Source organism: Pangasianodon hypophthalmus, chromosome 30, assembly GCF_027358585.1.
Source record: "Pangasianodon hypophthalmus isolate fPanHyp1 chromosome 30, fPanHyp1.pri, whole genome shotgun sequence".
Lineage (NCBI taxonomy): Eukaryota > Metazoa > Chordata > Actinopteri > Siluriformes > Pangasiidae > Pangasianodon > Pangasianodon hypophthalmus.
Genome location: NC_069739.1, coordinates 10702734 through 10728959, shown reverse-complemented (window position 1 = coordinate 10728959; position 26226 = coordinate 10702734). Strand labels below are relative to the sequence as shown.

General features: G+C 38.8%; 1 protein-coding gene across 2 annotated transcripts in view; it reads right to left on the bottom strand.

Moving 5' to 3' along the window:
- The window catches only part of nbas (NBAS subunit of NRZ tethering complex), a 189463-nt gene that overhangs the window by 82987 nt on the left and 80250 nt on the right, over positions 1–26226 (bottom strand). Inside the window, exons 31-40 of one of the 2 annotated variants that reach the window (XM_026918524.3) lie at positions 22774–22886; positions 18548–18661; positions 16445–16558; positions 12920–13077; positions 9571–9642; positions 7593–7778; positions 7348–7461; positions 6563–6686; positions 3479–3555; positions 1227–1364 (exon numbers count right to left, since the gene is read on the bottom strand). In XM_026918524.3, the coding sequence (XP_026774325.3) occupies positions 1227–1364; positions 3479–3555; positions 6563–6686; positions 7348–7461; positions 7593–7778; positions 9571–9642; positions 12920–13077; positions 16445–16558; positions 18548–18661; positions 22774–22886 (1210 nt within the window). The remainder of the gene's footprint in view (positions 1–1226; positions 1365–3478; positions 3556–6562; positions 6687–7347; positions 7462–7592; positions 7779–9570; positions 9643–12919; positions 13078–16444; positions 16559–18547; positions 18662–22773; positions 22887–26226) is intronic. The other variant, XM_026918525.3, reaches the window with a different exon arrangement.

Below are 26226 nucleotides of genomic sequence, written 5' to 3'. Positions count from 1 at the left end.
TACTTTATCTTTTTTTTTTTTTCTTCTCACTTAGCATCGCAGTGAGACTGAAAATCTCTTTTCCACAGAAGACACGGAGGGCTTAAAGTAATACAATATTCTATGCTGACATAGCTTTATGAAAGTTACTTCATAATGCAATACTTTGATGTAAAATGAATGTGTAGTAACTGTGGTGGGGTTTTTTTTTTTTTTGCACTGTAAGCATTTTGTTAGTTTCATTACAAGCTAGCATTTTGAGCAAATGTATTGGAAATATATTTTAAAAAAAAACAATCTAAGGACAGGAACTGCTACTCAGGCAGTACTGTAGAAGTCTGTAGAAGTCCACACAATATTAAGATTATAAATCTTTTAATTTAGGCTAAAGTTTATCCTCTGAGCAAATATTTAACCTACAGCTGCCAGAATGTGAGAGGAACTTTGATAAGTATTACAAAGTTACATGTGACCTTGCTGTGACCTTGCTGTGACCTTGACCCTGTTTGGATCAATTCCAAAATCTAATCAGTTCTTCTGCCGGTTACAATGATAATGCCGTAAAAAAATCCTATAAACATTCAGCCAATCATTCTTGAAGTATCTGCTAAAGATAATCTCAAATGGATGCATGGATTGACAGCTTGACGGAGGCATAAAACTTTTTTAAAAAAAGCTGTTGGTCATATTTAAAAGTCTTATATTCAGAGACTACGTGTCCTAAAGCATATACACAGGCACTCATACTGAAAGGCTAGAGTAGAGTAAAAGTAGAGTTGTATGAAACTTTGAACATTTTGATTTAAATGTGTCTTCAGCTCCAGAGAACACTGACAGAGAAACCCCTGAACTTCATAAAGCCTTATTATTTTTTTTTTTTAAATCTTTAAAAAGCTTTAAATCTTTAAAAAAAAAAAAAAAAACAAAGAAAAAAAAAGGGGGCACAGAAACCTGGTTTGCAACAAGGAAAACTGATATGTGAATATTTTAAAGGAGGTGCAATAAAGCTGTCTACTCAAAAGAGCGTCAGTTACGCACACACACACACACACACACACACACACACACACACACACACACACACACACACACACGGTCACGGAGAGGCTTTACACACTCCCCGGTGCCTTAATTATATACCTGTATCGTGTCTTTTCTCTGTCCATACAGAGACTTTTCACTTCAGCTAAGCATGAAGACGTTTTGCGATACGTAGATGGTGAATTTCGGACGCTGTGATTGCTTACCCTGTACAAAGGGCTGCACTTGTCCTTAAAGCAGGGCACCAGGCGAGAGTAGATCTGGAGAGAGTAGTAATACGCAGCCAGCTGTAGAGACAGAGCTGAGGGGGGCTGCTTCTCAAAACACGAGTTCGCATCCAACACCTGAAGGACAGACACATGCATTTAATATACCCTTATTATTCTTACTATTATTAATATTATTGGTTAATACCCAAAAATACTTTGTTGATAATACATACATATATGTGCACACACACACACACACAAACACTCACCATCCAGCCAGCTGCCTCAAATAAATCTCTTTAGCTTTGCCTGCAACTTTCACGATTCTGAAGCTTGTGGCCAGAAAAGTGTACAAAATACACTCGCCATCCACTTTATTAGGAACATCTGTACAATTGCACATTCATGCAGTTATCTAACCAGCCAATCATGTTGCAGTGGCACAACGCATAAAATCATGCAGATACAGGTCAAGAGCCTCAGATTGAGCTGGTTGAGCTGGTTTGTGTATTTCAGAAACTGCTGATCTCCTGGAAATTTCACACGTAACAGTCTCTAGAGTTTACACAGAATGGTGCGAGAAACAAAAAACCCTGAGTGAGCGACAGTTCTGTGGGTGGAAACGCTTCGCTGATAAGAGAGATCAGAGGAGACTGGTTTGAGCTGCCAAGAAGGATACAGTATCTCATATAATCACTCTTTACAACCGAGGTGAGCAGAAAAGCATCTCAGGATGCACAAATCTCATCACACACACAAAACACATCAAACGTTGAGGTAGATGAGCGACAACAGCAGAAGGCCACACTGGGTTGTATAGTGCATGCTGAGATGCTTTTCTGCTCACCACTGTTGTAAAAAGTGATTATTTGAGTTGCTATATCCTTCCTGGCAGTTCGAACCATTTTCTGGCCATTTTCCTCTGATCTCTCTTATCAACAACGCATTTCCACCCACAGAACTGTCGCTCACCAGATGTTTTTTTTTGTTTTTGGCACCATTCTGTGTGAAATTCCCTGGAGATCAGCAGTTTCTGATATACGCAAACTAGCCCATCTAGCACAAACAACCATGCCACGATCAAAGACACAGAGATCACACCTTTTCTTCATTCTGATGTTTGATGCAAGGGAAGGGGAGGGAAAACTCCAAGGCAAGGCATGCCAAGGGAATATAGATAAAGTAAGGTAATGTAAGGTAAAGAAATGGAACAGAAGGGATGAGAAGGAAAAGAAATATAAGACAAGCAAAGAAAAGCAGAGCCAATAAAGGGAAGGGAAAGAAGAAAGAAAGAAGGGAAGTGAAGGGAAGGGTAGGGAAGAACGCAATATTTATTATATTAAGCATAATTGGAAAGACCAAACGGAAGGAAAGACAAAAGAAGCAAAGACACAAGATGCTGGAAAGGAAAGGAAAGGAAAGAAGAAGAAAAAAGAAGAAAAGAGGGGAGAGAAAGATAATACAAGTAAAGGAATGGTAAAAGGCAAGACAAGTGAAGGAGATAGAAGATGAAAAGAGAGGAGAGAAAATAAAAATAGTAAAAAAGAAGAGACTGGAAAAAAGAAGAGACTTGAGAGGAAAAAGTGAGTCTAAGAACAGGAGAGAAGAGGAGAGAAGAGGAGAGAAGAGGAGAGAACAGGAGAGAAGAGAAGAGAAGAGAAGAGAAGAGAAGAGAAGAGGAGAGAACAGGAGAGAAGAGAAGAGAAGAGAAGAGAAGAGGAGAGAACAGGAGAGAAGAGAAGAGAAGAGGAGAGAAGAGAAGAGGAGAGAAGAGAAGAGGAGAGAAGAGAAGAGGAGAGAACAGGAGAGAAGAGAAGAGAAGAGAAGGATAATCTTCTGTTTACAGAGTGTATTCCTCTGTAAATCACAGCAGAGGAGGTTGTTGGAAATGGTGCTGAGTGTGGATGCTCGGTTATAGGATCAGGGCATTGTGATAATTCTCCGCTGCGTGTGCTGCTGCACTACAGGCTACAGCTGAGGATGTTCTTGGCAAAGCAACAAAGCCAGTAAACAGCTTCAGTCTTGAGTTAATTCGTGTGTGAGCCCGAAGCAAACACACCCACTCCACTGAGCTTTTTAACATTCCTCTCGCTTTTTCTCTTCCAAATCTGCCTCAGTCATTTTCAAAGCGACTTAAGCTCACACTTCAAACATGCTTACAAGAGCGAGAAGAAAAGTATGAAAGAGAGACACATTCGCACAGACAAGCACAGATCCACACTGAAACATGAACGCACAAACAAACTCACCTGAGGCAGAGCCAGCAAATAGGCCAGAGCCAGTGTCATGTCCCTGGGAAAGGCATCACTAGCCAACTGGAGCAGAACTTACAGAGAGAGAGAGAGAGAGAGAGAGAGAGAGAGAGAGAGAGAGAGAGAGAGAGAGAGAGAGAGAGAGAGAGAGAGAGAGAGAGATTATTTTTTCAGTTCACTACTGGGTGAAAAGCATTATGGAAGGAAGGAAGTGGAAAGGAAAGAAAGAAAGAAAGAAAGAAATGAGGGAGGAGGGAGGGAAGGAAGTAGGAAAGGAAATAGAAAAGAAAGAAATAAAGAAAAGAAAGGAAGGAAGGAAATAGAAAAGAAAGAAATGAAAGGAAGGACAGAAGGAAGGAAGGAGAGAAGGAAGGAGGTTTGAAAAGAAAGAAAGAAAGAAAGAAAGAAAGAAAGAAAGAAAAAGAGAGAGGAGGGAGGGAAGGAAGGATGTTTGGAAAAAGGAAGGAAGGAAGGAAGGAAGGAAGGAAGGAGGGAAAGATGTAGGAAAGGAAATAGAAAAGAAAGAAATAAAGAAAAGAAAGGAAGGACAGAAGGAAGGAAGGAAGGAAATAGAAAAGAAAGAAAAAAGAAAGAAACGAAAGGAAGGACAGAAGGAAGGAAGGAGAGAAGGAGGTTTGAAGAGAAAGAAAGAAAGAAAGAAAGAAAGAAAGGGGAAGGAAGGAGGTTTGGAAAGAAGGAAGGAAGGAAAGAAGAAAGGAAACAGAAAAGAAAGAAAAAAGAAAGAAACGAAAGGAAGGACAGAAGGAAGGAAGAAAGGAGAGGAGGTTTGAAAAGAAAGAAAGAAAGAAAGAAAGAAAGAAAAGGGGAAGGAAGGAGGTTTGGAAAGAAGGAAGGAAGGAAGGAAAGAATTTCAAGACTTCACTGAATATTTACATGAAATGACACCCAGCCTTCTGTAGAGGAAACAGCAAAAGCACATAAAACAGCATGACAAATTTATTCATATTACAGCGAGCAGTAAGTAAACATCCTTTACACATGGACACGCAGAGTTAAGCGTTTATAGGATACGCTGTTCAGCACATTATTAGGAGGATAAACATCTGTGCATGTAAAGCGACACGGTGCATTTTACTCAGTTTAGCGCGATCAGTCGAGAGACAACTGTTCCGAACTTAGCCCATGAAAAGTTCTCTGCGCAAAGTCACATTTGCCCATTTCCTTCTCTTCTCTTTCCTTTTCATGGGAAGTTTTTAAACTTGTTACAGATCATTCGTAAAATTCCATAGAAATTAGAAATAGCAAAGACACATCATGCAGCTTGGAAATATTAAACCTGGAACATTCAAAACTGTAGAAATTAAAGCTGAAAAGAAAAGACAACGAATTAACATCACAGAAAAGATAATGCAACAGCGCAGGAAAGCTAATATCAGCACCCCAGAAAAAATTCATAAGACGGTCAAATTATCATCACAGGAAGACAGCAATAAATACAAGCAAATACACGACATACAACAAATTACCTCTTTAATGCCAAGAAAATATAACACCGTGAAGATCAGGGAGCTATTACAAAACAAATTCGGGACAATGTTCTGGAAGAGTATCAATCGATACTTATCCCAAACTTCCAGCACTGCACCATTAAATCCTTTACCCCTAAACCCCACATAGAGGAAGCCATCCACTGAAGTCAGTGACTGAGTAAGGACGGCATGAGTCACAGAAGCAACTCAGAAGTCAAGAGTAACTGAGGGAGCTGCAGAGATCCACAGCGCAGATGGGAGAAGCTTAGACAATCCACAAGACCAGTTTTTATAGAAAAGCGGGAAGAAAAACATTGTTGACTAAAAGCCTTATTAAATTTCATTTGGAGACTAGCAAACACTGAAAAATGTTCTCTGGTCTCAATTGAACTTTGTGGCCTTGGCAGAAACCCAGCGCTGCTCATCACCCTGAGAACACCATCCTACAGCGAAGCGCGGTGGCGGCAGCATCATGTAGTGGAAATGCTTTTCATCAGCAGGGACTGGGAAACTGGTCAGAATTAAGGACAAGATGGATGGAGGCAAATACAGAGCAGTCTTTAAAGAAAAAAAAAAAGCTTCCTCCAGTCTGCAGGAAGCTTTTAGCTTAGGGTGGAGATTCTCCTTCCAACAACAGAATGGCATGAAGCATACTTCCAAAACTACACAGGAGTGGTTCAAAAACAACAACCTGAATGTGTTAGAATGGCCCAATCAAAGCCCAGGATTGAATCTGTGGCAAGATTGGAAAAATTCCTCTCTTCATCCAATCTTACAGAGCTTGAGATGTTTTTACCAAAAACAAAGGGCAAAAATGTCAGCATCCAGATGTGAAAAGCTGATTCAGAAGACGACTTTGAGCTGTCAAAGGTCACAAATCACAGTCAAAGGTCATTCTAACAAGTACTGAACCAGACGTTTGAATACATATGCAGCTAATAAATGCTTGTTTTTTTTGTTTAATGAACATTTGTGTTACAAAAAAGTGCATCTTTAAACCTTATATTGCGCAATTCAAATGGTTAAAAACCCCAAATAGTTCCATTTAATTTCTAGGTTGTAAAAGTTCAAGCGGAGGTGAACACTTATGCAAGAAAGTGTAAATATTCAGGCTAACCACATACTTCAAATGCACAGAAGCCATAGCTGGTAGCCTAAAATTAGCAACCGTCTCCAGGTTACGTAGCCACTTCGAGAAGGTTGCTTAATTAACATGCACTCACAGAGCTAAATAACACGTCCACTCCTGATCTAAGAGAGAGCGGGTAAATATCAGAACATCCTGACCCTGCGCCACGAGATGGAACGACGAAATCGATGCATGAGTGGAGGAGAGGGTGATGGGGGGAGAAAAAAAAAAGCATGAGGGGCCAAATGGCTGCTAGGAGAAAATGTAAAAGGTTCTCTATTTCTTCCTCTAATTGTTCAAACCAAATAACTGACAGTCCACTCTTATAAGACATTTAATGTAAAAATATGAAGATACCGTTCTCCACGATACAAGGCACATAGAGCGGCACAATTACAGTAATATGAATTGTTCGTATAATTCCATGTCGGTTATTAACGCAGCAAACATGCAGCATGTTACCTTCAGTAGCTGGAAAAAGCTGCTGGCCCTCACTCTTGGTCTCAGCTAATTTTCCGGTGCGGAGCAAAACTTCGGCAAAGTCTTCCTGAGGGACGTAGTCATAGGAGGAGTACACATCGTCCATCTGAAGCACACACACACACATGCAGCAGCAAGGTTTCAGACACTGAGGAATCTTTTTCTCTCTCTTTTTAATAATATCTCTATCATATGTTATTTCTCAGGTAATACTGTAAATAAATATATAAATATCTGGCCATCATTGATTGAAGCCATTAGGACAGGGAATGCATACACAGACCTATCAAGCCCCAAAAGGAAGTAATGTATAGGGGGTGGATTACATTTTCAATATATTTTAAGAGTTCAAGTGCACGTATATACAGGGTTTTACAGTAACCAGCAGGCGCTCGAGGGGAAAAAGCACAGACTAGTAAAGTTTCTTTCTTCCTATTGAAAATAAAGTTTTTTGCACGCATATTTTGCTAGTGTCTCCATCTTGACTAATATACGAGTGGCAGCTTTCTTTCCCTCCAAGCACCCGGTGGTTACCGTAAAACCCTGTATATACGTGCACTATAGTTCCTACTGGCATCTTTAATCAATTCCTAAATATCTAGATTGATTGATTGATTGATTGATTGGGGGGTTTGCATATTTTTTGTGTGCATTTGTGGCGTATTTTTGAGTGTGGAACAGTGAGGAAGGTCTGCACAGACTTCTGTACCCTACGGTAACAGCAGAACTACGGAAGTAACAAGAAGACACTAAGGGAAGGAACTAACCGGGCTGACGTACGGATCATCAAACAGCTCCTCGTAGAACGAGCTGCAGCCTTGCCTCTCCAGCTCTGCGTTCTGATTGGCCGATCCAGTGCGGTGCAAATCTGACTCTTGACCCTGACAAGACACAAAACCCTCATCAAACATTAAGGAGAAGGATGTGCAATGTCCACATTCATTCATATTTCACAAAGCCTCATCAGCATTTGTAGCAATCATTAATCTCACACTTAGAGTTTTAATCTTACGTGCAATGGGCGGAGGTAGCTGATGGAGTCTTTCCACCACTGGGAGTCACTGATGGTGTTCAGTACAGCCTTAGTGTTTATTGTGGTGCTGGTCAGGACCTCAATGGTGCGAGCGGTTGTCCTCTGGAGAAGAGCTGAGGGGTGAGAAACCCCTGACCCTCCACCTCCACCTCCAGCAGCAGCCTGCTAGACTCCAACACAAACACGGTACAGCTCAGAACCACAGAGTACAGAGTAAGGTCCAACTTCTGAGTTTATAATAAAGTGTGAAGGAGAACCATAGGTAAAATACTGTGCTAGAAAAGGCGAAAAATGCTAGCTGCTGTTTAGATCGTGGTTATTCCCGGGTGAAGAGGCTAAGTAAGCAGGAAAGAATCGTCTAATCCTTATGATTTGTACACGGGGCTACATGAGCATCATGTATTCCCATAAGAGTCTCATCCACTTCAGTACAGAGGAGAAATTCTTTAACAGAAGAATGTCTCCAACAGCCAAAACGATTCGTGCAATTCTTGGCAGAACACTTTGTCATTCCAGCAAGTGTTAGATAACATAATATCACAACATCATACTAATGAGCAGTGGCTCTACAATAATCAGCCAAACTTTCAGCTTATTCCCGAACATATAGCAGAAACAAATGGAGGCTGATTAATGTTCGAGTACATGTGGTTACTAATTCAGGGCTTTTGAGGCTAACAGGTTACTGCAATGCCATTTCTCAATAAGGTGACCTATTTTTTAAAGGTTGTGAAGCACGACAAGCAGAAAAGCAGATGAACCCTGTAGAAATTAGCGCTGGCTCCATGCTGAAAAAAAAAAAACACTGCCTAGAAAAGCATGCAGACCCTGTCATTTCAAGCATTAGGATTAGCTCTAGAGATTTAATTCAATAAATGGACAGGTATAAATGCAGGTATGAAACACTTTAATTCAATCATCCAATTTACTTTATGCGTTTACAATACACTTCTCTTTCCATTGGTGCATTCGACAACCAAATCAGCTAATTAAACATTATGTCTTGGATCACGCTGCTATTGAATTCTCAACTCTGATTGGTCAGAAGGTGTTTTTATTTTAATTTTTCTCTAACAGTAGCTCTGATCACGTTTCTTGTTAAGGCATTTGTACTTATACTATGTTATCACAGCAGACACGCCATATAACTTAATTAAAAGGATCATTGATTATTTTCCTGACACTTTCTATCACAGCCAGCGTTTACTTTTTCTGTAGCTTTTCTATGGGATCGGATCAGATGGACTAGCCTTCTCTCCCCACGCACGTCAGTGAGCCTTGGGAGCCCGTGACCCTGTCGCCGGTTCACCGGTTGTTCTTCCTTGGGCCACTTTTGGTAGGTACTAATCACTGCATACCAAGAACAACCCACAAGCCCTGCTGTTTTGGAGATGCTCTGATCCAATCCTCTAGCCATCACAATTTGCCCCTGGTCAAAGTTGCTCAGATCCATTTTTCCTGTTTACAACACATCACCTTCAAGAACCGACTGTTGAGATAATCAATTCACCTCGCTTGTAAGTGGTTTGAATGTTATGGCTGATCAGTGTGTATATATTTTTTATGTGGCAAGAGGATGTTTTTATCTGTACATGTGTACTATATTTTTCTACTTTCACACACCTCCTCAAAACCCTCATTTTACAAACAATACCAGCATACAGGTCATAAGCGTATGGCTTGAGGCATTCACACACGCAGGAAAAACACACACTTCAGTAAGCGCATGAATCTTTAAACACTCTCATGGCAATTTTTTTTTTTTTAACAGTGAGCTGTGAATGGAGCAGCTCGGCTTGAAGGCCAACATATTTACAGCGGATGAAAAATGCAGCAAGCACTTTATGGCCCGTGTAACGTGCTGAGCGCGCTTGTGTTTATCAGCTCACTGTGCTCACACAAGGCAGGAACACTACCTCATACACTCTCCACCTATAAGCAATTCACAGACTGCTACCTGATCTGGATTGTCCCCTGCTCCCGCGGCTTGAGACGGGTCCATCTTGTAGTTCACCGCCTGGTAAAGAATCTTAATAAAAAAAAAAAGAAAACAGAACAAACACACAAAAAAACACCTTTCAGGTTTTTTTTCCCACAAAATTGTAGCCTTCATTGTTACCTCACAGGATGCTGCTTTGCTGGAACTTGATGTTTCCCCCCACAATGTGGTGTTAAGTATAAATGATTCAGTGTTATTTCGCTTCCTTGTTTCAGGTCATGAATTGTGTTTTAGCACTCAGCTGGAAGCAGACTCGCACTTCCAAGCTTGAGTTCAAACGTGCATGCTGGAGAGATGCTAGAGTTGAATTTTAAAAGCAGAAAAGATGCAGATGATGCAACCAGACCAAAGAAAACATCTCTCCAGAATGTTTACTGAGCAATGTGTCAATGTCTAATAGTCGAATAACATACCATGAAACTTTAAATCAAGGGTGGATAAATCAGTAGCCGGGACGTCAGGGAAAAGCAAATTAGGCTCTGTAATGTTTTTCATGTTTTCCCATTCCATCTGACAAGCAACAGTTTCAAGCTTCATGTGCCCATGTGCCACAAAGTGTATGATATACATTCACCGTCCACTTTATTAGGAACACCTGTACATACATGCAGTTATCTAATCAGCCAATCGTGTGGCAGCAGCACAATGCATAAAATCATGCAGATACAGGTCAAGAGCTTCAGATAATGTTCACATCAAACATCAGAAGACTGTGATCTCTGTGACTTTGATCGTGGCATGGTTGTTGGTGCCAGATGGGCTGGTTTGAGTGTTTCAGAAACTGCAGATCTCCTGGGATTTTCACACACAACAGTCTCTAGAGTTTACACGGAATGGTGCGAGAAATAAATAAAAACACTGAGTGAGCGACAGTCCTGTGGGTGGAAACGTCTTGTTGATAAGAGAGATCAGAGGACAATGGCCAGACTGGTCTGAGCTAACAGGAAGGATATAGCAACTTATGTAATCATTCTTTACATCTCTGATGAGCAGAAAAGCATCTCAGCATTCACAAATCATCAAACCTTGAGGTGGATGAGCTAAAACAGCAGAAGACCACATCGGGTTCCACTCCTGTCAGCCGAGAACAGGAATCTGTCAGTTTGAGTGAGTCTGTGCCCATGATAGCCTCAGATTACTGCTCCTGGCTGACAGGAGTGGAACCTGATGTGGTAGGGGGTGTCAATTTTGTAACAGTGCGCATATACAATATGTGGGGGCCTAAAAACAGGTATTTTTACAATAGAAAATCACTTTAAGTCTTAAAATCCCATTATGCCTTGCTTGGCAAATCTTTATTTGAAAATAATAAATATTTTCCAATTTTAGCCCAGTATTTCATTGATGCTTATATTTGTTTTAAGTGAATTTTAAGTGAATTTTGAAGAACCTTTTATTACTGGATATTTTTATTCATTAATTTATTGATGTCAAGCAAAACTTGATGAAACTTGTGATTTAATCTCACTAATCTGGTAGTTTCTATATTGACACTTCCTAATGGTACTGTTCTAACATTGCATGTTTTTAGAAATAAATGTTAAATTATTGAAAACTTGCATTTTTAATTTTTTGACCCATCGTATAGTGTACAACATGTTAAAATTTACCAAGCTAGGCAGTCTGATTTGAAAATCAAGTTCTTCTGATATTTGTATCCCAAATAACATGTTTTTACCCATGTTTTTATGATTTTCACCCCAAAACTGACAAACCCTACTGACGTGGTCTTCGGCTGCTGTAGCTCATCCACCTCAAGGTTTGATGTGATGTGCATTCTGAGATGCTTTTCTGCTCGCCAGGGTTATAGAGTGCTTATCTGAGTTACTATTGACTTCCTGTTAGCTCAGACCAGTCTGATCGTTCTCCTCTGATCTCTCTCATCAACAAGCTGTTTCAGCCTGCAGACCCTCTGCTCACAGGATGTTTTTCGTTTTTCACACCATTCTGTGTAAACTCTACAGACTGTTGTGTGTGAAATTCCCAGGAGATCAGCAGTTTCTGAAAAACTCAAACCAGCCCATCTGGTACTAACAACCATGCCATGGTTAAAGTCACAGAGATCAGACTTTTTCCCCCATTCTGATGTTTGATGTGAACATTGATCTGAAGCTCTTGACCTGTATCTGTATGAGTTTATGCATTGTGCTGCTGTCACATGATTGGCTGATTGGATAACTGCATAAATGAGCAGGTGTACAGGTGTTCCTATTGAAGTAGATGGTAAGTGTATTTTGTACACTTTTCTGCCACAAGCTTTTCTGCCACATTTCAAAGATTTAAAGAGATTTATTTGAGGCAGCTAGCTGTGAGTGAACGATGAGCTACAGGAAATGGTCTGGGATTCGATCAAAGTAGGTGCTTATTTGTTATATTTATATGTGCTAGAAATCTGGCTTGGGAGACTAAAGAGAAAAAATGATAAATTGTTACATTTAACATGCTCTATCCGAGTCAAATATTTCTTGTTGGCACGAAGCGCCTCGATTCTCTAACTGCACCTCGTGCTCCTTCAGATTCAAATGCTCCTTCACCATAAATTAGACACATCACATTGAACTTTGTAAAATAAAGCTGACACACGTCCCTACAAACGTTATGGAGAATGTAGGTTTGCTCGATTGGTTTATTATCTACACTAAGTTTAGTTGTCTTCTTATAAGGTTTAATAAAACTTCTTAGCAAACATTGGACACATTTCATAGAGCACTGCACTGTTTACACCACATCATGCGTTCACACAAGTTTCCACATAGCGCTCCTTTTTGCAGTTTGCTTCATTAGTTGCGTCTCGTGGGAAAACAGCGGCCTCCTACACACACTCACTTCTTGAACCTTAGACTGTATTATGCCTTCATGGACACAACACAAAAAAGCATGCATTTTATCTTAAATGAATAAAAATAAGTCAAAATTGATGCCAATGGAGTCAAAGGGGGATGCCTCCACCACAACCAAGTCTAGTCCTCCGTGTTAGTAATTTGTAAATATACTTTAAACATAAAGCAAGCCAATGAAAATAAAAAAATAAATATATTTCAGACATTTGACCTTGCCACGATCTTGACCCTGTTTGGATCACTTCTACTAAACAGATACAGAAAGTGTTATTGTGTTATTGTGTTACATCCCTAATATCTATCTACCTGCTTCCTTTTTTTAGATCTTTTTATTAGTAAAGTCCCCAAGGTTACAGATTATGTAATGTTATTGGCTCTTAAACCAGTGAGCCGGCTGTTAAAAAGGTCAAGCTCCAACACTGGCACTGGAAACGCGGGAAACGCGTGTGATGTAAGAGGAAACACACCTGTGTTTGCAGAGAGCTGGACGCCGCTAGAAGGCTCTGGATGTTAGCAGGAGGGCAGTGGGTCAAAGCAAACGCCATGAGCTCCTGACGAGCCGAGAGCCGCGCGTAGCTCTCACACTGACCCAGCTGAGAGCAAACATCCCAACCCTGGCTGTAGCCTAGAGAGAGAGAGAGAGAGAGAGAGAGAGAGAGAGAGAGAGAGAGAGAGAGAATAATTAGGAAATGAAAGGTTAACCTATTTTCCAACGTGCTGTTATTGGGGCGCTGAGATTTCTGCCGATAGCAATCAGAGATTAGCGCTCTCTCTGTTTCTCTCCGTATGCTACGCTATCCAGCGTTTTACACACACACACACACACACACGCGCACACACGCACACACACGCACACACACGCACACACGCACACACACACATATACACACAGCATTGCTTGCTGCACTGTGATCACTCAAACTACTCCACAGACCCCAGACCTGTCTCCATCTCTGATCTGCAATGTAGGCTAATGATAAAGAGTCACAGATGTGTGTTTAAAAAAAAAAAATAATAATAATAAAAAAATAAAAAAATTTAAAAGAGGTGTCATACTCCTAACATGTCTTGTCAAGACAGCTATCATCATCATCATCGTTTTTATAGTTATTAATCATTATTAATCAAATTTTATTTTATTAAAAACTGTATCTCTCATATTTTCTTTAATCCCAGATGAAATCAGAAACTCCACTTCAGCTATGATTAAGGCTTCTCTGAATTAAATACGAATGAATTTAAGATGAATGTTAGAGAAAAATTTGACAACGTTAAAGCAAATGTTCAGAGTTTTAAACGTTACAGTAAATTTTTAGCATTTTAAATAAATAAATTCTTAAATGAATTTCAGAGTAAATGTTGAATGTTAGATTAAAAATTTAGTGCGTTACATTTTAGAGTTGAATTCCACTTTTGTTAAAAAAAATGGAAAGACTGTAGCCTGTAATTCAGCCTTAACTGCAGCAGTATAGCCTGCCTTGCTTGCTACTGTTTGTTCAGCCTTTTTAATTAAGCAGCTTTACTGGTCTTCGTTGTATTACTTGGTCTTTTTAATGAGGTTCCGCTCACAAAGCACCGCCACCACCTCTTTATTTTTATGTTCACTTCGTAATGCTCATTATGTAGTCTACAGGCAAGTCATTTAGGTGCATGCTTCTAAAAAAAGTGGGGTTCGTGAAGCATAGCCAGGTGGTCCTCTTTTTTTTTTATTTTTTTTTATTTTGTTTTCCACTACTGTACAATAACCATTATGAAAGTTGTCATTATTATTATTATTATTATTATTAGTATTATTATTATTATTATTATTAGTAGTAGCCGGTCACTTGAATTGAATGGGTTTAATCCCAACTTCAATAATTGAAAAATGAAACTATAAAATAATAAAATATGTTCTGAGTTGATACTTTAGGATTTATAAGGCTCTATGGGTCCAGTATGTACACAAAATATTATTGCACTCTTTTATTTAAGAATTTATTTTAAAACAAGCTTTACCTATTTAATAACGTAAGGGAGCACGCTGTTATAGTTAAATAATAATAATCACCCATCATCATCAAGAGCAGGGCGATATTGATTATTTTCCCGGAGTGTTTTATTCCTCTTACACTACAACAATTTGCCAAGGATTTTTTGACTCATAACACTTTTTTAAAATCTGTTTATAGTTACACTTATACAGTTTGGTCCATAAGTATTTGGACAGTGACACAATTTTCAGAATTTTGCCTCTGTACACCACCACAATGGATTTGAAATAAAGCAATCAAGGTGTGATTGAAGTGTAGACTTTCAGCTTTAATTTGATGGGTTTAACCAAAACATTGCTTTAACTGTTTAGAAATTACAGCCATTTTTTTTTTTACAGAGTTTCACAGGCTCACAAGTAAATGGACAAACTACCAATCAAATATAAAAAAATATTTTTTATGTTTAGATGCAAATCCTTTGCAGTCAATGACTGCCTGAAATCTGGAAGCCTTGAACACCAAATTCCGAGTTTCCTCTTTTGAGATGCTTTGCCAGGCCTTTTCTGCAGCTGCCTTCAGTCTTGTCTTCAGTAAGTGAAAAGCAGCTCAACTGGGTTGCAGTCATCGTTCATTTAAGAACATTTATTATCCATTACATTATTCATCTGTACTCTGAAGTGTCGTCCTATCGGTTTTGCAGCGTTTGACTGAATCTGAGCAGAAAGTATAGCTTTATACACTTCAGAATTCATCTTGCTACTTCATCAGCAGTCACACCATGAATAAACACCAGTGACCCAGTTCCACTGGCAGCCAAACATGCCCATGCCATAACACTGCCTCCACATGTTTGACAGATGATGTGGTATGCTTTGGATCATGAGCCCTTCCTTTCCTTCCCCATACTTTTCTCTTCCCATCATTCTGGTACAAGTTAATCTTGCATCAGAACTGGTCAGGCTTTTTTACATGTATTCTAGCAAAGTCTAATTTGGCCTTTCTGTTCTTGAGTGTTACCAGTTGTTTATATCTTGAGGTAAACAGACAGTATTTACATTCATGAAGGCATCTCTTGATTGTAGATTTTGACTATGATACGCATAACTCCTCCAGAGTGTTTTTGAGTTGGTTAGATGTTGTAAAGGGGTTTTTCTTCACCAAGGAAAGAATTCTGCGATCATCCACTTTAGTTGTCTTCCGTGGTCTTCCAGGCCTTTCGGTTTTGCTGAGCTTGCCATCGCATTCCTCCTTTTTAAGAATGTACCAAACTGTTGATTTGGCCCTCCTAAAGTTTCTGCTATCTCTCTGATTTGTTTCTCTGGTCTGTTTTGTTTTTTTTTCAGCCTAATGATGGCCTCCTTCATTTCATCGACACCTCTTTGGACCGTATACTGAGAGTTCTCGTGAACAGCTATCAAGTGCAAATTCAACAAATGGAATCAACTCCAGACTTTTTATCTCCTTAATTTGTCATAAAATAATGAGGAAACAGGCCACACCTGGCTATGAAACTGCTTATCAGTCAATTGTCCAATTACTTTTGAGCCTGTGAAAATGAAGGGACTCTGTAAAGAAATGAAAAGTCTGTAATTCCTAATCGGCCAATGAAATATTTTCGTTCAGCAGCTTGAATTAAAGCTGAAAGTCTACACTTCAATCACATCATCATTGCTTCATTTCAAATCCAGTGTGGTGGTTTACAGAGGCAAAATTATGGAAATTGTGCCACTGTCCAAATACTTTATAGACCCGACTGTACAAATATATTTTTGTACCACTTTTGAAAAATCTTACACCAACCCAAGACTATCAAAAAGAGTAAATAAGCACCGGTCCGGTCAGAATGAACTTGAATAAAATTTGCTTTTGAAAAAAAACAAATTCACATGGGACATTGAGAGCAAAAAAATGAGTTTGCTCTAATTTGCAGACTTTAACAACAAAACACACTTTCTTTTTTTCTCCCAGGAAAACAGTAACTTCACACAATAAGTTGAAGATAATTTAACTTAAACCTGCCTGCTGCCATCAGGTCCTGGCAGTGGATGTAGGAGGCTTTGTAGTCGTGACTGTGTAGAGCCTGTTCGGCCAACAGCGTGAGGACTTTACCCTTTCTCTGGCTTTCATCACCACCTATAAACACACACACACACACACACAAAACGCAAACATGACATCAGCTCATCAGATGGCACTAAGAGAACCAGCACAGGACTGGACTGAAAAATCAATTCTCTTTCAAATCTTTTCCTCTGCATAATGGACTCCTAACTCGATATGCTGTAAACTAATAAACATGTATCATCAGTGGGCGCTTATGAGCTGGATATTTTATCCTCTTTACAGAGATAATAAAAATGAACGTCTCTGCCCGAATCAGAGTCATCACAGAAGATCATCCGTCTCTAACGTATTCCAAATATAGCCTGGGGAGACAGCACGGCTCCAAAATATTAATTTGTTTGGCAATAAAATAATTTCCATCTCCCCTGATAGATTCTTGGATGAGCAGCGCGTTGGTTGAAGCGCTTTGTGAGACACTCTGATCTCTTTGTACACAAACTAATCCAATAAACAGTAATCTAAACAGTCCGCGCAGATGATTCAAGCGTGGGTTGATGTTACGTCTCATGACCATCTTGCGGAGTTTTCCCAGCATGGACTGACAGTTGCGTCTGGGGCTTTTGCACTGTCTCGTGATGCATGGCTTTTTTTTTTTTTCTGTACAGAAATACACAAACACACGTGTGTTCTTCACTGACAGAGTTAAAACTGAAGCAATACAGCGATTCCCATGGACAAGAACATAAATACATTTCCCAGTGCTGAGAAAAGAGTGAACAACTTGTTTACTCTAAAGGCACTTACTGTATAATGGAAGTCAGTTAACAGAAGGGCAGCTGCTGGCGATCATTTAGAACACATCTCTGTAAATTAAGCTCCACATTTGGATAATTTGTCTATTCAGAAACAATTGTATTTTTTGTTACTCATAGTTTAATGGTGCATGTGTATTACAAAACATTGTTCTTTACTCCATTGTATTCCTCCAGTGTTGGAAAGCTGCAGATACACGCTTAAGGTTTACGGATCATAGGTTTGTTGACTCGAATAAAATTCACGCAATAAGGGAAATACTAAACGATTTAGCTCAAAGGCTGTTTGATGCCTGACTCGTGCAGTTTGTGTACACAGTTCGTTTTATGACTTCTACTTAAACAGAGTTCTGTGCACAGGGAACAGCTCCTCAGCTGCTGTGGTCTATAAGATTATTTCTATATTCATCTGTGTTTTCACAAATTTCAGTGTAAGCCGAGCAAATTAGAAGAGTGTGGGGGTCTGGGGAAACCTGACAGATGTCACTGTGGCTCGTTTCTGTAATGCAGCAAAAATGCAACTTCGAGAACTGACTGTTCACTTGCTGCCTAATATAGCCAACCCCTTGACAGGTGCCACTGTAACAATATAATCAACGTTATGTGGTTTTAATGCTATGGCCAATTATGTGTGTGTGTGTGTATATATATATATATATATATATATATATATATATATATATATATATATATATATATATATATAGTAGCAGTATTACCTCTTTGTGTAATACTACTAATAGCATTGTGCTATTCCCCTTTCTGTATTCAGTGCAGACCTAACAGATTTCATATTTTAATAAAAAACAGCTATTCTCCCCTAGGTGATGAAACACGAAATTCGTCTCCTTTTAATTGTGTTTTATTGTTCTTTCTGTTTAGCTTCACATTTTATTCTGCATTCTTTTTTTCATTATGTTATACATGAGCTATAAATGAGCTGTCAGTCTCTCTGGCCTTATCCCTTGTACAAATAAAGAAGTGCGTCAGGAGAATCATAGCAGCTGCATCAGATTGCGCTGTGTGTACCTGAGCAGCGTGACAATCCTGCTGGAGGACAGCGAGACGACGCCGTGTAAACTTATCCCGACGTCGCTCATGACAGTTACGCTATCACAACGAAATTACCTCGGAAATGCACACGGGTGGGTTCGGCAACTGCATTTTAAAGCATGTGTTCAGCGACGGAGATGAAAGTCATAACTGCAATGATAGCTGTACGTCTTGGAAGGTGTGTGAATGTTACCCGAGACCCGAAGCAACCTGGCCAGCTCCAGCAGCAGAGTGGACTGTTTATAGGCAGTGGAACACTGAGCGATGCACTCCTTTATCAATGAGAGGCGGTCATCACGCAATCGCACTGCAGAGACACAGAAACAGAGAGAAGAGTTAACATTTAATAACTTTCCAATAATTCAGATTATTTTACAACATTTTATAATGATCAGTTGTATTCAGCGATCCATACCATAATCCATAATCACCAAAACACACCGAACTTGACCAAACACATGGTCAAGCCATATTATTTCATTTCATAAACAAAATTTTCACCTCACTGGTAAACTCAAATTCTACACATTTCTATAGTAACCACTAAACGTCATTAGCTAGAGATGTAATATTTACACCAAGTAGAGTCATAAGAATTGAAGCAATACTATCAAAACATCACTATTAACAGAACCATTATGAGGAATGCTAAAATTTGGCTTTCACATTACTATCTACTCATCATGATCCACGCTGCAAACTGTGCATTACATGAGCCTGTCTATCATGCATGTGCATTTTAATAATACTAACAGACAAAAAGTTATATTATACAAGAACGTTAATCCAGATCCAACTCGCTTTCGGACGCTACTGAGGCCAGAGTTGAACATCGCAGACTGCCGTTAAATCTCTCTCTCATCCTCCATTAAGCTAGGATTTTATCTTCATTAAACTATGCATTATATATCGTTTCTGAGTTCTCAGTTCATCAGCCATTTCAGCAGCTCATCCACAGCAGACCATTTTAAGAACCAATTCATCCTTAAATAGTACATAATACATACAGATTTATAATTTTAGACATTTATTGCACTGATTTATGTGCTTTCATCATTAACAATGCAGTCAAAAAAAGCATTAAAGATGTAAAATGTAATGTCTAGCCTGTGTGTGGCTGTCAATTGACGTGCACTGCAAAAACGACATCATAGTACGTGAAAATATTTTGTATAAAGTCAGATTTAGCTAGAAGAATCTATTTTAAGGTTACAATAAACCAAATATAAGATTATTCAACCTATTTCTAGCTATTGTTACTAATTTCAAGCTAAATTGTCTTGTTCTATTGAGATCATTTTACTAATTTTAAGTATTTATTTCTAGAAAAAAAATGATCTGCCAACAGAATAAGAAAATTAAAAGCTTGAAATCAAGTAAAAATGGCTAGAAATAAGGTTAATAATCTTATATTTGGTTTATTGTAAACTTATAATAGGAAATGCTAGGCAGATTTGACTATATTCAAGACATTTTCACTTGCTAAGATGTAATTTGCTGTAGTGTGTTGTTTGATGCGCTCTTTGTTGCCTAAAAATAGTGACGTCATAGTGACACCTTTGGTGGCAGACCATACCAGGTGAGCAAAAGTATAAGAACATTAAATTAAAGTAAATAACAGTTAATATTTGGCTGCATATCCCTCGCTTGCAATAAATGCATCAAGCCGGCGACTCTCTGACATCACCAAACTGTTGCATTCTTCTTTTGTGATGCTTTTGTAGAGCAGCTTCTTTCAGTTGTTGTTTGTTTTGTGCGGTTTCTCCCTTCAGTCTCCTCTTCAGGAGGTGAAATGCTGCTCAGTTGGGTTAAGGTCTGGTGATTGACTTGGCCAGTCTAAAACCTTCCACTTTTTTCCCCTGATGAAGTCCCTTGTTGTGTTTGCAGTGTGTTCTGGGTCGTTGGATGCATTTCTCTGTAAAGTGGAAAGAATGTTTCTGTAGCTTCTGAAGTCCTTCTGCTGCTACCATCATGAGTTCCATCATCAGTAAAGATTAGTGAGCCTGTTCCAGAAGCAGCCATGCAAGCCCAAGCCATGACAGTACCTCCACCATGCTTAAATGATGAGCTCATATGTTTTGGATCCTGAGCAGATCCTTTCTTTCTCATTTTGGCCTTTCCATCACTTTGGTAGAGGTTAATCTTGGTTCCAGAACTTTTGTGGCTCATCTCTGTATTTCTTTGCGAATTCCAATCTGTACTTCTGATTCTTACTGCTGATGAGTGGGTTCCCACCTTTTGGTATCTCCGCTATATTTCTGCTCTCGGAGTCTTTATTGAACAGTGGATTGTGATATCTTCACTCCTGCCCTGTGGAGGTTGTTGATGTCACTGACTGTTGTTTTTGGGTTTTTCTTCACAGCTCTCACAATGTTTCTGTTATCAGCTGCTGTTGTTTTCCTTCACTGACCTGTTCCATGTCTGGTTGTTAGTACACCAGTGGTTTCTTTCTTTTACAGGACATTCCAAATTGTTGTATTGGCTATGCCCAATGCTTGTGCAATGGCTCTGAGAGATTTTTCCCTCTTTTCCCAGTTTCAAAATGGCTTGGTTTTCTTCCATTGACAGCTCTCTGGTCTTCATGTTGGTTTATCCTTTTTAACAGCAAATGCAAGAGTAGACATTCAGAGCTATTAATTGTTTAAACAATCATTCTAACAGGGCACACTTGGGCAACATCAAACACCTGTTAGTCACATGTTCCAATATTTTTGATCCCTTGAAAACTTAGCAGATGTTTTCCTTTCGCTAAATAACTTGGTTTTTTTTTTTTAAAGTGGAGTGTTTTTAAATGTCTGGAGTGTTTCTCAGATTCCTTCAAACATATATGAAAGTTGAAGCTTTGGAAGAGTGTTTGAGGAGAGTGTGTACAGATGAGGAGGTGAGACAGATGGACAGACTAAAGGACTTCAGCACTGCTGCATCGCTCTCATTAAGTAGAGATGAATCAAGGGTTAAAGCAGGTACTCAAACAGCATTGTGGGTAATTTAAGACACTGTTACCCAAAGTTAAAGTATGTGTTTGTGTGAGGATGTTTTTAGCCTTCACGTCGTCCTCTATCCATCTCCACTATGTGAAAACGGACGGAAAAAGGTTTAAAATTCAGGGAGAAAGAAAGAGGCAGAAAGATAAAGAGAAGCAGAAGAGTCTGTTGCTGCTGTGTCTCTACAAGCCACAGACATTTTTTACATTTTTTTTAAATGCATCATCTCATTCCTTTTAGTGCTGTCCCTTTTCACATCTCTGACAGCTCCACATTTCACTCCATAATAAAAAAAAAAACAGAAAGCTTTATTTCGAAGTGGTGAAAACGCCTCCAGTCCATCGTTTCACAGATAAAAAAAAAATAAAAAAATCTAAACTCAGAGAGCAGCCTCTTTGTCTCTTTAATGTTTCAATAGTGCGCAATCAATCAGTGAAGGATAAAAAAGGACAATAAAGAAAGAGAAAGAGAGAGATCTCCTGAGAACAGATTAATACACATCAGTAATGTCAAAGATGATGGATCTCATTGAATCCTAAACCATTTCAGTAGGAACACATTATCGCTGTAATTTCTGTACTTTACTCATAAAATTCAAGAGAATCACTGATTCTTCTTATGCATGTCAGGAAAAAAAATGGCCTTTCGACCAGTAAAATGCCAGAGAGAAAGAAAAACAGTGAGTACTGACCATACGGCCATTTATTCAAACAAAGACTACATCATCAATACAGACACACAAATTACACTCTCATTCAGCACTCTGACAACTGCTGTTTAATGACGTTTCTTGGATAGTCCTGAGCAATTATGATAATTTTCTTTGCTTTCACTTGAGAGAAACTTCCAGAGAATGCTTCTGACTTTATTTCAAACTCTACTGAACTTCCTCCACTTCCTCCCCTACCTTCAGGAGGGAGGTTTTTTTTTTAAACCCTCACTGTTCAGTGCTTGTTTAAGCGTTCCAGATGAAAGTGTTATAGTCTGACCCTCACTGACACAAAGCTGGTGGCAGGACAAAAGTAAAAAATACATAAATAAATAAAAAGACTTGGAAGACAAGACGATGGGATGAAAGACAGAAGATCGGGTAAAAAAGGTGGTTAGACAAACGACAAAGAAGTGGTACAGCAGATGGCAGAATGAGGAAAGACAAAGAGTGAGAAAGATATGAATGAAAGAGAGAGACAGATGGAGAGATGGACACAGAGAAAGAAAGAAAGAGAGAGAGAGGTTTTGAGAGAGAGAGAGAGAGAGAGAGAGAGGCAAAAAGACAGAGACAGAAGTGATAGAGAGAAAGCAGGAATAAAAAAGAGACAGTGAGAGATGGACAGAGAAAGATAGAGTGAAAGAGATAGAATGAAAGAGAGGGAGACAAACACAAACACAGAGAGAGAGAGAGAGAGAGAGAGAGAGAGAGAGAGAGAGAGGTTACCTTGTAAAGGCAGGACTTTAACCCCAAAGTCCTCTAGTCGAGAAAGGGCACTAATGAGGTCTAATTCTTCTTGGATTGAAGGAGGGCAGTCTGTGATCAGCTGCAGACATGATCTGAGAATAAACACAAACACACACACACACACACACACACACGGAGCATCATTAAGTGATATGTTCAGACCGTGTACACTGCAGGAAGATAATAGGACTGTAAAGGTTAATTTGTTTTCTCACTGAATCGATTTCTGATGATGACACAGTACAAAACAAACACCACCATCACAATATAAAAATATTTCTACAGACATCTTTAATACGTTTTATTCCCGTACAGCAGCAGTGACTCAGGTCACATTCCCAAACACCTTTAATGGTATTACTCCACTTCATAAAGCTTAGTGTGACGCTTGAGCCGACTGGCTGTGGTTTTGGGAAACACTGAGAGCTTATATCTTTTGTTTCATTGATATTAAAGCCAGATTTCCAGGCCAGAAATCAGGTCTGCAGCTTTAAAGGCTTTTCATAAGGCAACGAATCTGTTCCTTCTCCGTCTGTCCGTCTCCAATACCCATCACAATTCAGGTCAGAATTCCTGCTTACAGCAGCTTTTCACCCAGCATGGGGAAAAGACGCCTGCGTGGCAACACGACAGTCAGTGCTTACAGACAGAACACATCTGACCCTAAATAAAAGCCAAAAATGTTTCTTTTACTATTTCAGCAAAATCTAAAATATACACAGTATATAAAACCATGGTTAGAAACAAGGCTGAGAACCTTTTGACTCCATACACTTGTTATTGTTATGTTGTTGTGACTGTTGGTGTCTTGTTGTTGTATTGCTTTGTAGTTGGTGTTGGTCTTACTGATGTTCCGTTGTGGCTGTTGGTCTTGTTGACAGTATGTTGTTGTGGTTGTTGTTGTTGTTTGTCTTGTTAATACTGTTGTGGTTATTGGTGGTGATCTTTTTGTTATATTGCCGTTTTTGGTCTTGTTGACTTTATGTTGTTGTGGTTGTTGTTGTCCTTGATGTTACAATGGTGTCGGTCTTGTTGGTGTTATATTGGTGCGGTTGTTGTTATATTGCTGTTGTGGTTGTTGTTGGTCTTACTGATGCTATAGTGTTGTGGTTGTTGTTGGTCTTGTTGATGTTATATTGCTGTTGTTGTGGTTGTTGGTCTTGTTAATATTGTTGTGGTTATTGGTGGTGATCTTTATGTTATATTGCTGTATTTGGTCTTGTTGACTTTATGTTGCTGTTGTGGTTGTTGTTAATGGTCTTGTTGGCGTTAGGTTGTTGTGGTTGTTGGTGTCTTGTTGATGTTATATTTTTGCTGGTCTTGATGTTATAATGGTCTTGGTCTTGTTGGTGTTATATTGTAGTGGTTGTTGTCATTGTTGGTCTTATTGATGCTATAGTGTTGTGGTTGTTGTTGGTCTTGTTGATGCTGTATTGCTGTTATTATTGTTGTTGGTCTTGTTGATGCTGTATTGCTGTTATTATTTTTGTTGGTCTTGTTTATGTTGTGTTGTTGGTAGTCTTGTTGATGTTATATTGCTGTTGTGGTTGTTGCTGCTCATACTGACGTTGTGTTGTTGCAGTTGTTGTGGATGGTCTTGTTGATCTTGTTATATTATTATTGCTGCGGTTCTTGTTGGTCTTGTTGATGTTATGAAGTTGTTAGTTTTGTTGATGTTATATTGTTAATGGTCTTGTTGATCTTGCAACATTATTATTGTTCTTATTTTTGTTATTATATCGTTATTATTATTGTTGATGATGTTCTTGGAGAGTATTCCACAAAGCAAGCTAATAGAAGTAGGGCTTTTTTGAAATAGCCTCTCTTGATTTAGTGTAACAGGTCAATCCCGTGTGTTCCATCAACGAAATTCAGGTGCAACTATTTCCACTAATTCAAGCCAATAAAACACCTCCCTGCCCTTGACAATACTCAAGCAGTGATTGCTACAGGTACAGGAATAATATTAAGGTTAACAATAGTGCAGAGATTGAAATATCAGAGGTACATAATGCAAGTTCGAGAAATAGTGAGCTAAAAAAGAAAAAAAGCCCAGAGTAATTTCATGCGGGACTAATTTCATATTTCATTTGTAAGACGTATCTGGGCCATAGAAGGCGTGGGATGTGTGTACCACGGTCACAAACCCTGTTCAAATCCATAGCTCTGCAAATGTACTACATATAAAACCAGACACACGTTCTACACCAGTCTGATAAATTACAAATGGACAAAAGGTTCTCTATTTCATTTCAATTTAATTATACATAACTACATCTAGACATGCTTTATTGGCAATATTACATTACGGTCCTGATAAAGGATTTAAATTAGTTTATATATGTACATGCACTACCAACTGTTATAAATACTATGTGGATTTCTCCATGTAACAGGATTTCATCATCATTCACTAATATTCCTACTGAGCTAACACATAACATAGAGAGAAACGTGCTAAGAGAATAACGATCAGGCATTAGTGACTGTGAAATGACAATAATCAACACTTTGGAACACACAGATTTTAGTATTTGGGGAAAAAGATGCTACAGTGCTTTGTCTTACTTTTAATGTACTCTAAGTATTAACTAAATAAAATTGGCTATTAGTTTAAAAAAAAAAAAAAAACATTCTTAGTAAAGATTTCTGATATTTGTAGAGTATATCAGGCAATACAGAGTGTTAAAAATGATCCTACAATATCAATATGTAAGAAATAAAACACAACGTTGCATGCCGTTATAGGAAAATGATCAAAGACGGGGTGATGTGATGCTTCACTGCCGTAAAGTTGATTATTTTCTAAATGTCATGAAGTGTCTTTTTGCTCTTACACCACAGCAATTTGCCAACACTAACATTTATTTATTTACATAAAAAACACATCTAGCTTATCACATATATTCTAACAACTACAAACAGTCGTTCCTGCTCCAGCCTCCCTTTCATTCTCTCGTGAAGACTTTCCCACGGTGGAAAAATTACAAGCTACAGCTTTACCTCTGACACTGGAGACTCCTTACAAAAATGTTAAACAAACATCTCCACTCAGAAAACTTCACCATATCAACAACTATACATTTTTTTGTTTGTTTTTTTTTCCCCATCTGTTTATATGGAGTGTGTACCGTGGAGTGAACAATAACATATTAGAACAAGTGCATTAATATAAACCTTGCCGTTGGAACTACTGCAAGGAAAATCAAATCACCACCTTCTGACTAATCAGAATCAAAAATGCAACAGCCCTGTTTTTAAATACTAGCCAAGTGTAAAGTCATATACACATATATGTATATACTAAACCTCAGAGTTGGGATTAGTCTCAGAAGAATGACCTTAAATAGAATTTACTATGATCATCTATTTGAAGGAGACAAAAGAAAAGAGAAGGGTAAAAAGTGACAAAAGCAATGTAAGGCTTTTCTC